Source organism: Homarus americanus, unplaced genomic scaffold (assembly GCF_018991925.1).
Source record: "Homarus americanus isolate GMGI-L3 unplaced genomic scaffold, GMGI_Hamer_2.0 scaffold6317, whole genome shotgun sequence".
Classification (NCBI taxonomy): domain Eukaryota; kingdom Metazoa; phylum Arthropoda; class Malacostraca; order Decapoda; family Nephropidae; genus Homarus; species Homarus americanus.
In genome coordinates, this window is record NW_024730668.1 from 18,137,991 (window position 1) to 18,153,883 (window position 15,893).

At 38.8% G+C, this 15,893-nt stretch overlaps 1 protein-coding gene across 1 annotated transcript in view; it reads left to right on the forward strand.

Moving 5' to 3' along the window:
• LOC121867259 (squamous cell carcinoma antigen recognized by T-cells 3-like) overlaps window positions 1-15,893 on the forward strand; it is a 90,733-nt gene that overhangs the window by 61,650 nt on the left and 13,190 nt on the right. The window contains exon 12 of the mRNA XM_042367119.1: window positions 3,009-3,057. Coding sequence (XP_042223053.1) covers window positions 3,009-3,057 — 49 coding nt within the window. The remainder of the gene's footprint in view (window positions 1-3,008; window positions 3,058-15,893) is intronic.

Genomic DNA, 15,893 nt, shown 5'->3' on the forward strand with positions numbered 1-15,893 from the left:
CTGCCCACCAACGTTCAGACGACGTGCACAATCATGTAAACAGCGTCATTTCTCTTATGTACAAAAGTTTCATTATTGTTTATTACTGAATGTCTTTTTGATTGAATTAATGTTTATGTGTGCAAAATGAGCAATACAATTCATTAATAATACGTAGAATATTAAAACACACAAGGAAATGAGACAGCATTTTTCTCGTTGATTACAAAACCAGTGACTGACTGGTTCTACATATAAAACTGAAGAAAATAAGACCCTGGTTGTAGCTGTAGTAAAATTAATATGGTTGTTTTAAGTAATGTTATTTAATGTTAATAAATGGAACAATAGAAGTAGCTAGCGATAATGGTAAAGAAAAAAAGAGAGATCGCGAATGTAAGTGAGCACATGTGAAAACATATCGTCAGTACTCTATATAAGAATATGAAAGCAACACTAAATTACCGTTCATATATATTTTAATTAATGTTTCTGAATTTTTTTTATTGAATTAATGTTTGTGTGTGCAAAATGAACAATACAATTCATTAATAATACATGGAATATTAACACGAGGAGACAAGACGGCTGCCGGCATTGTTTTCGTTAATGCTTACAAAACCAGTGACTGATTGGTTCTACATATAAAACTGAAGAAAATAAGACCCTGATTGTAGCTGTAGTAAAATTAATGTAAAAAAATTAATATGCTTGTTTGAAGTAATGTTATTTAATGTAATAAATGGAACAATATAAGTAGCTAATCATTAATGGTAAAGAAAAAAAAGTGAGACTGCGCGTATGTAAGTGCGCACATGTGAAAACATATCGTCATTACTCTACATAAGAATATGAAAGCAACACTTATTTACTGCTCATATATATTGAATGGTTAAATGTTGTACTCTGTATAGACAAGCAGAGAGAGAGAGAGAGCAGCCGAACTGCCGGATGTAAACAAACCTTAATTTCCTGCGGCTTTGTTTTTGTTTTGTTTTTTATGGGGATTAGCCCACCCGGGCATAGGTCACTGACCCACATTGGGGCCTGAGGGGCAAAAATTTAATACTCCTGTAATAATAATAATAATGCAGAAAAAAAAAGCTGCCTATCTACCTTTTGGACAAACTAAAATCGTGCCAAACCACGGGAGTTTCCGGACCACAGAATGCCAGACTAGAGAGGTACAACCTGTAGTACATATTAATGAACACCATAATACAGGGGTCCCCCCAAATTCGCGGGGGTTAGGTTCTCCAAATCGCCAAATCCTTTAATAACATTTGGGGGGGGGGGTGGTGGTGGTGGTGGTGGTTACGTTTTTACTTGTGTACAAAGAAATGTATATTCCCCTTATGTGTTTGTCCTTAGGACAATTATTTCTTTTACATGTATTGTATATGTGTGTGTGTGTGTGTGTAGACACACACACACACACACACAAAACACATACAAATAAATAATAATAGGAAAATATTCTCACAAATAATCAGAAACAAATTTATTAAAAATGTGACAGTCTACCCTCAAGTCTGTGCTTTATTACTTTATTAATAAAGCACGAACTTGAGGGTAGACTGTCACATTTTTATTAAATTTGTTTCTGATTATTCGTGAGAGTATTTTCCTATTATTATTTATTTGCATGTTTTGTGTGTGTGTGTCTACACATACACACACATATTTACAATACAGGTGCTCCTCTATTTACGAACGAGTTACGTTCCTGAGGCGTGTTTGTTAGTCCAACTTTACTCTTGTAGATACCAAACATATTGTAAAAATGAAAAGATTATGGATATTTAATTCAGCTATACCCTTTAATACAGCCTTAAAACCTGGCTCACTCTTCTCCTCTTAGGTAATGTTTGTTCTATCTGTAATTTTCTTCAAAATATTCCAGTCTCATCCACATTAAACACCTGTTCTGGCAGGTAACCCCCTTCAGTGATGATGTTGGTATCTCTGAAAGTTTGTAAGTTGAATGCTCTTAAGTAGAGGAGCACCTGTACAGGTAAAGGAAATTACTGTCTCTAGAATAAATGGATCCCTGTCCCAGCCACAAAAATGCCTGCAACATTAAAACCACAGACATTCTTGGGTACATCCAGGGTGTCATCTGCGAATAATAGAGGACCACAAAATAAAAATCCGCAAACTTGGGGGGGCCCCTGTACAAGCAGAATGTGAATGGAAATCGAGATGTTACTAAACATTTCTTACTTTTTCAACTTATACTAAAAAACGTGACTCCAATTTCAAGAATTTTACTTTTTTTATGGTTCCATGCAATTTTTCAGACAATTTTATGGTACAAGACACCCCATTACAATTACTAAAACAATTCCATGGCAGTGAAATGAGCCATAAAAAAAAAATGATTTTTCGGCAAAAACCTCCGAGGCTGAGCGTAAGTTTTCATGCACGTATGTGTCTCAGGCTCCGAGGCTGAGAGGGTTAAGAATGGTGTAAAAACTGTAGGAAATAGTCTACCGAATTACCTGGGATATTATTATAGGGTTGGGCTGTAATTAACAGTCTAAGGAGAATGACCATGTTGGAGACCAAATAGTTTCAGTAAAGTTTTTCTTATACAGCTAGACCCCGACTTACGACGGGGTTAGGGACCCAAATCCAGGTCGTAAGTCCGACATGGTCGTAAGTCCGACATAGATAATTTTTTTTTTTTTTTTTTTTTAATAAAAAATCTACAGTACAGTAAAAGTAATGAGGAATGGTTACAGTGTGACTGAGCACTTACCTTTAATGTAGTCAGCTGAATGCACATGGGGCCCCCATCATTTTCTAATTATACATGGAGACTACATTAACTGGAAACGTTTCGGTATAGAAAATGTGTGTCATTTGAAAAAAATAAAAAATCTGCGGCGGTCGTAAGTACCGACGGTCGTAAGTCGTAGCAGTCGTAAGTCGGGGTCTAGCTGTATTTTATTCCATTAAGTGATCTTGGTTAATTAATTAATTTCTATTTTCAACATGTTGAATAACCTTTATTATTCTCTTTGCAGGAAAGTGTATTTAAAATTCCTGAGGTTCCAGTCAACAAATCAACCAAAGGTAATACAGTATAACAGATTCTCTAATACAAGTGATATCCCCGTTTGCCAGAATAATTGGTGCAGAGCTCTTCCAGGTATTGAGACAAACTTGTCATCCCTGGAAAAAATTGCACATACCTGGAATTTTTATGGGTACAGTACAGTACTTGGGAAAGTTTTTTTTTAAAGTTTTAACTATCCATCTTGCATGGGCAGACACTATCGCACTTCCCAGAATGTTTCTGGGTGATGGGGAAGTTTTTTCAAGAGCCTAAACTATGTACAGGTACAGTAGCTAAAACAACTACAGTGATATCCCCGTTAGCCGGAACAATTGGTGCAGAGTACTTCCGGGAATGATAGATTTCCAGGTAATGAGACGACTCTCAAAGCTGCAACAAAAAATCTCTCATCCCCGGAATTTTCCAGGTAATGGAAAAATTTTCTCGTACAGAAAATGCCTATTACATCATCTCTCGAACCCAGAAAAATATCTCATCCTCGGAATTTTCCCGGTAACAGAAAATTTTTCTTCACATTTCCAGAAAATGCGCCTGATTTTCATTTCTCAAGCCCGGATAAAACTCCCCCATCCCCGGAATTATCCGGGTATTGGGAAAATTTTCTTGAAATTTTCCGGAAAATGTGCCCCTCGGAAAATCATTCCCAAAGCCGGAATTTTCAGGAAAATCCGGCTTTGGGAATGATTTTCCGTGAAAATTTCAATTCCGGCCGTCGGAGAGTTTCAGATTTGGGGCATTCCGGCTAATGGAGATATTACTGTATCTGTGCAGGTGGGGGTTGATATGCTCCGAAATTTTACGTGTGACTAGTGACAGCCCTCAAACTTTATCTTCCATGGTCTCATATTGTTCCCACAAAGTATGCACAGATACTTGTTTTAGCTACTGTACATATCTCATTCCCTTTCCCATTACATTTAGGCCGTAGTGTCATACAAAAATCTTTACAGCTAGCGAAAAAGTGAATATACTTTTATTCACAGTATCTGCTCTAAATATCCATAATCTTGGTCCCATAATGATTTTGAATAAATTCTCTACAAGACTTTCAATAAAAGGTCCTTAAACAAAATATATTGACAATATAATTATGGGACTCAATTGTTTTATGAAAAACATGAGAACTGTTTATACTGGAGCCTATACAATCGATTCTAATTAAGTTAGAAACCTCATATTTTTACCAAAATAACTTTAATATATTATCTAAAAGTTTGTTAAAATAAATTTACCCCCCCCCCCCCTGTACTGTATACAGGTATCCTTAAAGATATGAATAAGCACCAAAAACGTCATTCATTAGGTAAATTTACGTATCATAAATAAAAGAACATATGGGGAAAAAAAGCTTTGGTTCCCCAATGACAAAAATACTTCAAAATCTGATCCCTAAAGCATGAAATTGGTTCACAATCAAGAACAAAACCTACCTAACTAATGATAAAAAGTACACAACTACAGTGGTCCCTCGGTTAACGAACGGTTCAATAATGAAATTTCGGTTAACGAATTAGTTCCCATAATGATTTTCAGTTTGATTAAACGAACAAAACTTCGATTAACGAAATCCTTACGACAAACACGTTTTGTTGTGCGCATCAGCTGATCGGCTAGTCCGCCAATACAGTAATTGGTTCTATGTTTACATTCGTTTCCAGTGAAGTAAATATCAAGAAAGTTGGTCTCTTGAATATTTCTGCATTTTTTATATTAAAATTATTGGTCATTCTGAAATTTATTTAACATATTGATAATATAGACAGTTCAGGGAACAGTTTTTGTGTGCCCATCAGCTGATTGAATCACCCAACAACCCTTCTCAGTTTAACTTTGTTTACAGTGGAGTGAACATCGATTTTGTTGGTCTCTTGAATATTTTTACATTTTTACATTAAAATTATTGGTCATTCTGAAATTTAGTTAACATATTGATAATATAGAGTGCTGAAATTATTATGAAACATGAAGAAGTCATTAGAACCAATGCCTCTGTAAACAATATGGCATCATCATCGACTGCCTCTACAATCAGCTGTTTGATATGTAAACAAAGCTACCGGTAATACGACATACACACCTCAAAGTAAGTTAGAATATGGTATTCTATTGTTTTTTGTTTATTATTGTACAGAATACTGTACAGTACAGAACTGTATTTAGTTTATATTTAATGTTTTGTTAATTCTATTACTGGTATATAGTACTTTGTATGTACTTTTCTGTGAGTTGGAACCAATTACCCAATATCCCGTTGAAATAATAGATTCGATTAATGAAATTTTCGGATAACGAACGACTCTGTTAAGATGGTAAGATGTTTAAGTACGACGGTAGGTTGTATATAATTTCTGAGTTTACCATACCACTCCAGGGAGTTGTTGGGTCTTTAGTAGCTACAGGATTTATAATGTTACAGGGTAATCTCGGGGAGTCCTCGGCAGGCTCCTCTACTTAGAGAAGGTTTGAGTAGATTTATGTGGGTAAGCTGGGTGGCCTTCTTACATTCTGGGGTTGAAATTATATAGTTAACTTTATTAATTTTCTTCTGCTATGGTACTTCGCTTACATGGAAGAGCCAGGAATAGGGAAATAGGCTAGGACTTTTTCTCCAACACTGAACTCTTGGCATGTTTATCATAGTGATGTTGCACCTTAGTCTGAGATGTTAACAGGTTCTCTTTTGTGAGTTGGCATACTCTACTCAAGGTGGTTTGAAGTCTTTTAAGGTAATCTGACGTGGTGGTAGTATGGTCAGAAGTAGGGTTAAGCCATCTTTCTTTGACTAGTTTTAAAGGCCCCCTAACCTTCCTACCAAACAGCATCTCAAAAGGTGAGTAGCCAAGAGAATCTTGAGGGGCTTCTCTTATAGCAAACAAGACATAATCCAAACCTTCATCTTAGCATTCCTGGTGTTCACAAAAAACTTGCAGAACATGGACTTTACTGTCTGATGCCGCTCAAGGGCTCCCTGTGACTCCGGGTGATAAGCGGTGGACAGGGTCTGCCTAATGCCTATCTCTTTGAGTACCTTTTTGAAGAGGTCGCTGGTGAAGCTGGTACCTCTATCACTGTATTTCCTGAGGAATGCCAAAAGTGGTAAACATGTGCACTAAATGTTGAATAATAGTTTTAGCAAAGATATTTTTTAACAGGAAAGCCTCTGGACACCTGGTAGTGGGACACATGATTGTTAAGATATATTGGTTGCCTTTCTTAGTTTTTGGCAATGGGCCCACACAGTCAATTATTATTTTTCGAAAAGGTTCCGAGGGAACCGGAATGGGTTGTAAAGGATAAGGGGAATTGGCTGACAAGGCTTTCCTGTTATTTGGCAAATGTGGCAACAGTTTATAATTTTGATACACCCCTTTTCAATCCAGGCCAATAATAATCCTGCAAAATTTGCGGTAGGTTTTATTATTGCCGAGGTGTCCACCAAACCCTTCATGAGCGACCTCCATCACAGTCTTCCTAACTGACATTGGCAATATTACCTGATGGGTCTCAGCCCAAGTGTCGTCAATCGACAGATTAGTTGGTCTATAGAACCTAACCAGAATACCGTCCTTGTAGTAGAAAGAAGGAGTTTTCTCTATCTCCTTCTCATCAACAGCTTTGTTATGAATTTTAGCCAATGTTGGGTCAGTCTTTTGTGCTTCAATCAGTTTTTCAGGGGTCATGAGTTGAGTGAGTAAATCACCATCCTGGTTCTGAGGTACTACCTGCCAGTGCAGCGTTACCACCAAGGTCCCCAGAACCATTCTGTGCGGTAGTAGATAGTTGTGGAGGATCATCTGTCTCATCACTCATGTCTAGCCTGGCTTGAAACCTAGTGACAGCACATACAGTATACCGTATATCTCGGCCTATAAGACGGAATTTGAACCTTAAAAATATCAGCCCAAAATTAGGGATCGTCTTAAATACCGGGTACAGTGAACCCTCGCTTTACGCGGTTTCACTTTACGCGTTTCTACATTTACGCGGTACCCTGCCAGAACCGGAATTCCCACTTTACGCGGTGCATCTACTCATATACGCGGGTGAAGTATAATTTTTTTATTTAGCTCATAAAATTCATACAAATTATCCGGCCAGAATATAATTTACATTGCTGGAATTCTTACAATTTGATGATCATTTTGAATATAAGCATCATAGATTTTGCATTAGACATACAAATTTTAGATCTAATGCAAGTATTTTGTTTACTCAGAGCAAATATGTTATCTTTTGTGCAAAATATATGACGTGTATATTCAAAATATTCCTGGTCTTGCAAGGAATCCAGCAATGTCAATTATATTATCCTAACTTTAGTCTGAGGTATTATTTATTACTAAAAATGTAAATATACTGTTATAACCCAATCATTTCTCTGGTAGGGAGGGAAGGTGGGGGTGAGGGAGGGACCCAGGTAGCAGGTGGGAAGAGGGGGGGAGGTGGGGTATTTTGATTGACAGATAGTATTTCGGTAAGTATATTTTGTTTATTTATTGAAGTTATTTGTTTTAGCTCATAAAATTCATACAAATTACCGGGCCAGAATATAATTTACATTGTTGGAATTCTTACAATTTGATGATCATTTTGAATATAAACATTATAGATTTTGCATTAGACATATAAATTTTAGATCTACTTTAAGTATTTTATTTACTCTGAGTAAATGTTATCTTTTGTGCAAAATATATGACATTTATATTCAAAATATTCCTGGTCTTACAAGGAATCCAGCAATGTCAATTATATTATCCTAACTGTAGTCTGAGGTATTATTTATTACTAAATAGGTAAATATTCTGGTTTCTCCCAAACATTTCTCTGGTAGGGAGGGTTGGTGGGGGGAAGGGGGGGACCGACCGACTGACCATCTGGCGCGGTTGGAAGAGGGGGGGGGAGGCAAGGTGGGGTACTTTGATTGACAGATAGTGTCATGAAGAATATTTTTTTTTTTTATTAACTGTTGATATTTGTTTTAGCTCATAAAATTCATACAAATTACCCGGCCAGAATATAATTTACATTGCTGGAATTCTTACAATTTGATGATCATTTTGAATATAAACATCATAGTTTTGCATTAGACATACAAATTTTAGATCTAATGTAAGTATTTTGTTTACTCTGAATAAATATGTTATCTTTTGTGCAAAATATATGACATTTATATTCAAAATATTCCTGGTCTTACAAGGAATCCAGCAATGTCAATTATATTATCCTATCTTTAGTTTGAGGGATTATTTATTACTATACCTTATTATCTAGTGGTTTCCCCCAAACATTTCTCAGAGAGGGAAGAGCCAGCGAGTGTAGTGTGAGAAGAGGGGGAGGGAGTTGAGTCCATTATTTGAATGGACATTAACTTGGCCACTGTATTTCTCTATTTCTCTTAAGTATTAATTGTGTGCATGTACCATCATAAAATTTAGATGTTATTTTTACTAGAACATAGGTATTGTGTCGGAAAAAGTGGAGTTTGGGGGTCAGCCGGTCTCTATTTCATTTAATCCCATATGTTATGTTGTTCACTTTACGCGTTTCTCGCTTTATGCGGGCCTCCGTGGGTTCAATTGACCGCGTAAAGTGAGGGTTCACTGTATAAAATTATTACCTCTTACAGATTTTGGTTTAGCGAGTCAAGAGTGGTGATGGAGAACACCGTTATAACACTCACACTAATTAATTTATACTGAAGCGTACGTTTGGGAAGCTGGATTAAAAATAAGATTACCGGTATATTAAAATAATAAAAATGTATTATAAACCTGTCTAACATACTGTAAAATAACAACGTACCCCGGTAATAAACGCAACTATCATCACGCACTGCCCGCCATTTGCCAGTGACAAGACAAAAAAGGGAAAGTGTTTTTTTTTTTACATCCAGCGCTCACTGTCACTACGCACTTTTAGGGTCATTTTCCCGCTTCCCTTTGTGTCCGAGTTGGCCAATAATGCATTTCTTTACTGATCATAATACGTATTTCCCATAAATAATTCATTTAGACTTTATTTTATTTGCATTACTCTTCATAAGAAGTTCTCAGCGACACCCACGCAGACTGTCAGACTTTACCTTGGGAGACCACGTAGGTTTTATGAATAATTATCGGAATAATAATTCCACAAATAAATATATTTATAACCCAATCATAGCATTACCGGTATTATCTTTTTTTTTTAACAGGGATGAGCCCAACCGGGCACAAGTCACTGACCCACATTGGGGTCTGGGGGGTGAAAATGTAATAATAATAATAATAATTCATAGTAAATAAAATTTTTAATAAAAAATTCAAAATTTAAAATAAAATAGTAATAATAATGAACCATAAATAAATACAAAAATGAAAAAAACGATAAAAAGTGAGAAACAATATACAGTTTACGCGGTGCCCTGCCAGAACCCAGGATGCTCACATTCCGCGGTGGGTGTACCCCTTTACACGGTGAAGTATAATTTTTTTAATTTAGCTCATAAAATTCATACAAATTATCTGGCCAGAATATAATTTACATTGCTGGAATTCTTACAATTTGATGATCATTTTGAATATAAACATCATAGATTTTGCATTAGACATACAAATTTTAGATATAATGTTTACTCTTGAGTACATATGTTATCTTTTGTGCAAAATATATGATATTTATATTCAAAATATTCCTGGTCTTACAAGGAATCCAGCAATGTCAATTATATTATCCTAACTTTAGTCTGATTTATTATTTATTACTAAAAAGGTAAACAGTCTGGTATTCCCACACATTTATCTAGTAGGGACGGTTGGTGGGGGGTGGGGGGGTGGGAGGGAGGGACCGGCGACCGACCATCTGTTACCGTGTGAAGAATATTATTTTTTTTTTAACTGAAGATTTTTATTTTAGCTCATAAAATTCATACAAATTACCCGGCCAGAATATAATTTACATTGCTGGAATTCTTACAATTTGGTGATCATTTTGAATATAAACATCATATATTTTGCATTAGACATAAAATTTTTAGATAAAATGTTTAATCTGAGTAAGTATGTTATCTTTTGTGAAAAATATATGACGTTTATATTCAAAATATTCCTGGTCTTACAAGGAATCCAGCAATGTCAATTATATTATCCTAACTTTAATCTGAGGTATTATTTAATACAAAATGTTAAAATCTAAATTTTTCACCCAACATCTCTTGAAGGGAGGATTGGTGGGGGGTGGGGGGGAGGGTTGGGACTGACCGCGCGGTTGGAAGAGGGGGGAGGCAAGGTGGGGTACTTTGATTGACAGATAGTGTCGTGAAGAATATTTTTTTTTTTTATTAACTGAAGATATTTGTTTTAGCTCATAAAATTCATACAAATTACCCGGCCAGAATATAATTTACATTGCTGGAATTCTTACAATTTGGTGATCATTTTGAATATAAACATCATATATTTTGCATTAGACATAAAATTTTTAGATAAAATGTTTAATCTGAGTATGTTATCTTTTGTGAAAAATATATGACATTTATATTCAAAATATTCCTGGTCTTACAAGGAATCCAGCAATGTCAATTATATTATCCTAACTTTAGTTTGAGGTATTATTTATTACTATACCTGGTTTTCCCCCCAAAATTTCTCAGAGAGGGAAGAGCGGGCAGTGTAGTGTAAGAGGGGGAGGGAGTCGTGTCCATTATTTGAATGGACATTAATTTGGCGACTGTATTTCTCTATTTCTCTTAAGTATTAATTGTGTGCATGTACCATCATATAATTAAGATGTTATTTTTACTACAACATAGTTATGTGTCGTCAAAAAGTGGAGTTTGGGGATCGGCCTGGACTCCATTTCAATTAATCCCATATGTTATGTTATTCACTTTACACGTTTCTCGCTTTCCGCGGTACCCTCCGGGTTACATTAACCCCGTAAAGTGAGGGTTAACTGTACTGTATGTATGTTGTGTTGTCAAAGTAAGAGAAACAATTGAAACTGCAATTGTGTGTAAATGAGGCAGAAAGTCAGATGAGCAACCTGGGACTTGGTCACAATTTTCGTGATGCCATATGGTAGCAGGGTCTACCATTAGACAACACATTATGCTTCCAATATTTTTCCAGGCGGTAGTACCTACCTGTTTGATAGCTGCGCAGGACGTCAGTGGGCAGGTCACGGGTGGGCAAGATACGGATATGTTTTACAGTTGGCGCTGAAGGTTTATGTGTTTATTTATCAGTCCTTAAGAGTGACTAAGCTTTTCTCTTATAATTTACCACCCAAACAACCTGGGAGAATATAATTTACATTGCTGGGATTCTTGTAAGATAGTGATTAATTTGAATATAAACAAGCTATATTTGCAATAGACAACAATTTAAGTACCGTAATCATTTAGTACATGTACAGTACAGGTTTGCACTTAGGTCATTTAGTTCTTTTACGTTTCTTTTAGTATGGTGTGTGCATGTAAATGAATAAAAATAACTGAAGTGGTACCTTGTTAACCGAGGGACCACTGTATTGCAGTGTACTGTACTGTACAATACTGACTAAATTCACTAGATAATGCACACAACTAATGAAACACAGAGGTTAGGAAGGGCTAATAAAATAACATAATGTCTACGCGATGCATATGTGATGCAAACGTGACTGCGCCCGCTCTAAGGCCACTGACGTTCGCTATGTCCCATTATTTGAATGGACATTAACCGGTGCATGACTGTATTTCTCTTAAATATTAATTGTGTGTGCATACCATCATAAAATTAAGATGTTATTTTTACTACAACGTACGTATTGTGTCGGAAAAAGGGTAGTCTGGGGGGTCGGCCCAGCCTCTATTTCTATTAATCCCATATGTTTTGTTATTTCGTTTACGTGTTTCTCGTTTTACGCGGACCTCCACGGGTTTAATTGACCGTGTAAACCGAGACTATACTGTACAGTAATACCCCGATTTACTCGGTCAATTGAACCCGCGGAGGCCCGTGTAAAACGGGAAATGCGTAAATGGAACAACAGAACATATGGGAATAATTGAAATAGAGACTGGGCTGGCCCCCAAACTCCACTTTTTGACGACACAATACCTATGTTGTAGTAAAAATAACATCTTAACTTTATGATGGTATGCACACACACGTAATATAGAAGAGAAATATCAATAAGAGAATAATATACTGTACCAGGTAAAAGAAAAATGAAGGTTGAACACTTACGTCAGGTTAGGTTAGAAAAAATCAAGGTTTAACACTTACGTAAGGTTAGGTTAGGTTTTAAAATCAAGGTTTAACACTTACCTAAGGTTCGGTTATGTTAGGAAAAATCAAGGTTTAACACTTAAGTAAGGTTAGGTTATGTTAGGAAAAATCAAGGTTAGGTTTAACACTTTCGTTAGTAGAAGAGATGGGTCGGCGTATGGGAATGGCGGCTGGTTCCGAGGCAGAGGGCAGACTACTGGCCCTCAGGTGAGTCACCATCACTGTCATCCACATTTGTCAGGGCCTCCCTGACAAATCCCTCAAAGTCACCATCACTGTCTCTGTCTCTGTCACTGGCTTGGGCTGGCTGTGGTGGGTTGCGGGCGAAGAACTCGGTAATGCTTTGTTGACGGCTAGTGTTGATGTTGTTGTGATACACCTTGATGTACGGCTCCATAGCCTGCAACAGCTGGGTGGTGAAGACTTCGTACCGGTTATCGTTAGGGTCGTCGGAAAGGAGGAACTTCAGTTTCTCTGCACACTCGATGGCACCCCTAACATTACCATGCGTTAACTTGTGTTCTTCTCGGGATGATGCACCACCTGCCTCTTCACTGACGCGATCGTCTTCTAGCATCTCGTCGACAGTCACCTCAGGATCCCTGATCACCTCCAGGATGTTTTCATTGGTGGTCTCGGAGAAGCCTGCAGCTGTAAAACACTGCGCAGCTTCTCTGGCAAGGTCCACTACTCCTGCAACAGACTGAACCTCACCAGTCACAGGTTGACTCTGCCTCCCACCTGGGATACCTTGCAACACATGTCTCCATGCGTGACGAACCGTTGCTACAGACAGCTCATCCCATGCCGCCTCCAAGAAGTCCACAGCTTTCTTGACGTTAAATTTCCTCCAAAAGTGTTTCACAAGAACTTCTTGATCTGCCAACTGTTGTTCCTCGTCCTCGTCGCTCTTGCTATCGGTGTCACCCAGGTTACGCAACTCATCCTTGGTGTTGGTACAGTCGTTCAGGAGCTTAAACTTCTTTGCAGAGTATGCAGCTTTCACATTGCAGATTAATTCTTGGTCTATGGGCTGGATTAATGACTTGGTGTTGGGAGGAAGGAAGACCACTTTTACGATGGGGTGACGATCCAACAGTAGGGGTGAGTGTCCTGGTGCTTTGTCAAGGAGCAACAATCTTGAATGGAACATTCTGTTGCTCACAGAATTTCTTCACGTCGGGAACGAAACAGTCATCAAACCAGGAGAGGAACAGAGCAGAAAACATCCACGCCTTACGTGCCGTCAGCCAGTGGACATTTAGCTTGGTCATGTCCATGTTCTTGTAGGCGTGTGGCTTGCGGGCTGTGTGGATCACCGATAACTTGAGTTTACAGGAACCGGAGGCATTGGTGGTAAACAGGACAGTGATGCGCTTCTTCTGCAACTTCCGGCCCCGACACTTGCTGGCATTCTTCACAACGAAGGTCTTGGAAGGTAGCTTTGTCCAAAACAGACCGGATTCGTCCATGTTGAACACCTGGTCGTCGGTGTACAGTGAACCCTCACTTTACGCGGTTAATTGAACCCACGGCGGCCCGCGTAAAGTGAAAAATGCGTAAAGTGAACAACATAACATATGGGATTAATTGAAATAGAGACCAGGCCGACCTCAAACTCCACTTTTTCCCGACACAATACGTACGTTTTACTAAAAATAACATCTTAACTTTATGATGGTATTCACACACACATAATGTAGACGGCAACAATCAATAAGAGAATAATAAACTGAAGGTTAGGTTAGAAAAAACAAGGTTGGGGTTAACACTTACGTTAGTAGAAGAGATGGGTCGGCGTAGGGGAATGGAGGCTGGTTCCGAGGCAGAGGGCAGGCTACTGGCCCTCAGGTGAGTCTTCATTGGTGTCATCCACACTTACTAGTGCCTCCCTGACAAATCCCTCAAAGTCATCATCACTGTCTCTGCTACTATCACTGGCTTGGGCTGGCTGTGGTGGGTTGCGGGCGAAGAACTCTGTTATGCTTTGGTGACGGCTGGTGTTTATGTTGTTGTGATAAACCTTGATGTAGGGCTCCATAGTCTGCAACAGCTGGGTAGTGAAGATTTCATACCTGTTTGCGTCAGGGTCGTCGGAAAGGAGGAGCTTGACTTTCTCAATACACTCGATGGCACCCCTTACATTACTATGGGATAAGCGGCATTCTTCTTGGGATGACGCACCACCTGCCTCTTCACTGACGTCATCATCATCTACCATCTCTTCAGTAGTCACATCAGGATCCCTTATCACCTCCAGGATGTCGTTGTTGGTGGTCTCGGAGAAGCCTGCAGCTGTAACACTCTGCGCAGCTTCTCTGGCAAGTTCCACTGCTACTGCAACAGTCTGAACCTCACCAGCCACAGATTTACTCTGCTTAACACCCAGAATGCCTTGCAACACATGTCTCCATGCGTGATGAACAGTTGCTACAGACAGCTGATCCCATGCCTCCACCAAGAAGTCCACAGCTTTCTTGACGTTGAATGTTCTCCAGAATTGTTTCAAAAGTACTTCTTGCTCTGCCAACTGTTGATCCTCGTCGTCTTCGCTCTTGCTATCGGTGTTGGTGTCACTCAGGTTGCGCAACTCTTCCTTGGTGTTGGTGTAGTCGTTCAGGAGCTTGAATTTTTTAGCATAGAATGCAGCTTTTACATTACAGATCAATTCTTGGTCCATGGGCTGTATTATAGACGTAGTGTTGGGAGGAAGGAACACCACTTTTATGTTGGGGTGACGATCTAACAGTAGGGGCGAGTGTCCTGGTGCGTTATCAAGCAGCAACAAAATCTTGAATGGCACATTCTGTTGCTCACAGAATTTCTTCACATCGGGAACGAAACAGTCATCAAACCAGGAGAAGGACAGTGTAGAGAACATCCACGCCTTACGTGCGGTCAGCCAGTGGACATTTAGCTTGGTCATGTCCATGCTCTTGTAGGCGTGCGGTTTGCGTGCTGTGTGGATCACCGATAACTTGAGCTTACAGGTACTGGAGGCATTGGTGGTAAACAGGACGGTGATGCGCTCCTTCTGCAACTTCCGGCCCCGACACTTGCTGGCATTCTTCACAACGAAGGTCTTAGAAGGTAGCTTTTTCCAAAAAAGACCAGATTCGTCCATGTTAAACACCTTGTCGTCGGTGTACTGTCCTTCCTCCATGATCTCATGTAAAAACGGAGGAAATTCCCTAGCCGCAACACGGTCAGCACAAGCTTCTTCACCACCAATGTTGATATTGGTGATCTTGTTCCTCTTCTTAAACCTCTGTAACCACCCAGAGGAAGCATTAAAGGGTTTGGGCTCTGTAATTCTCATCTTCCGTGACACTGCAGCATACAGTTCACGTGCGTACTCCTTAACTGAGCGCGTGTCGCACCAAGTAGCTCACATGTAATTTTTCCGTCTTGAGAAGCACCCGGTTATGGAAATATTGATCATAGAAGCACCTGTAGACTTTGTGTTGTTCATGTGCTCCTTTATCTTGGCTGCATCCTTCTTAATTGTCCTGATCATAGACTCGTTAACACCATGCTGGCGCGCGAGATCAACCTGTCTTGTTCCTTTCTCCAACTCCTGT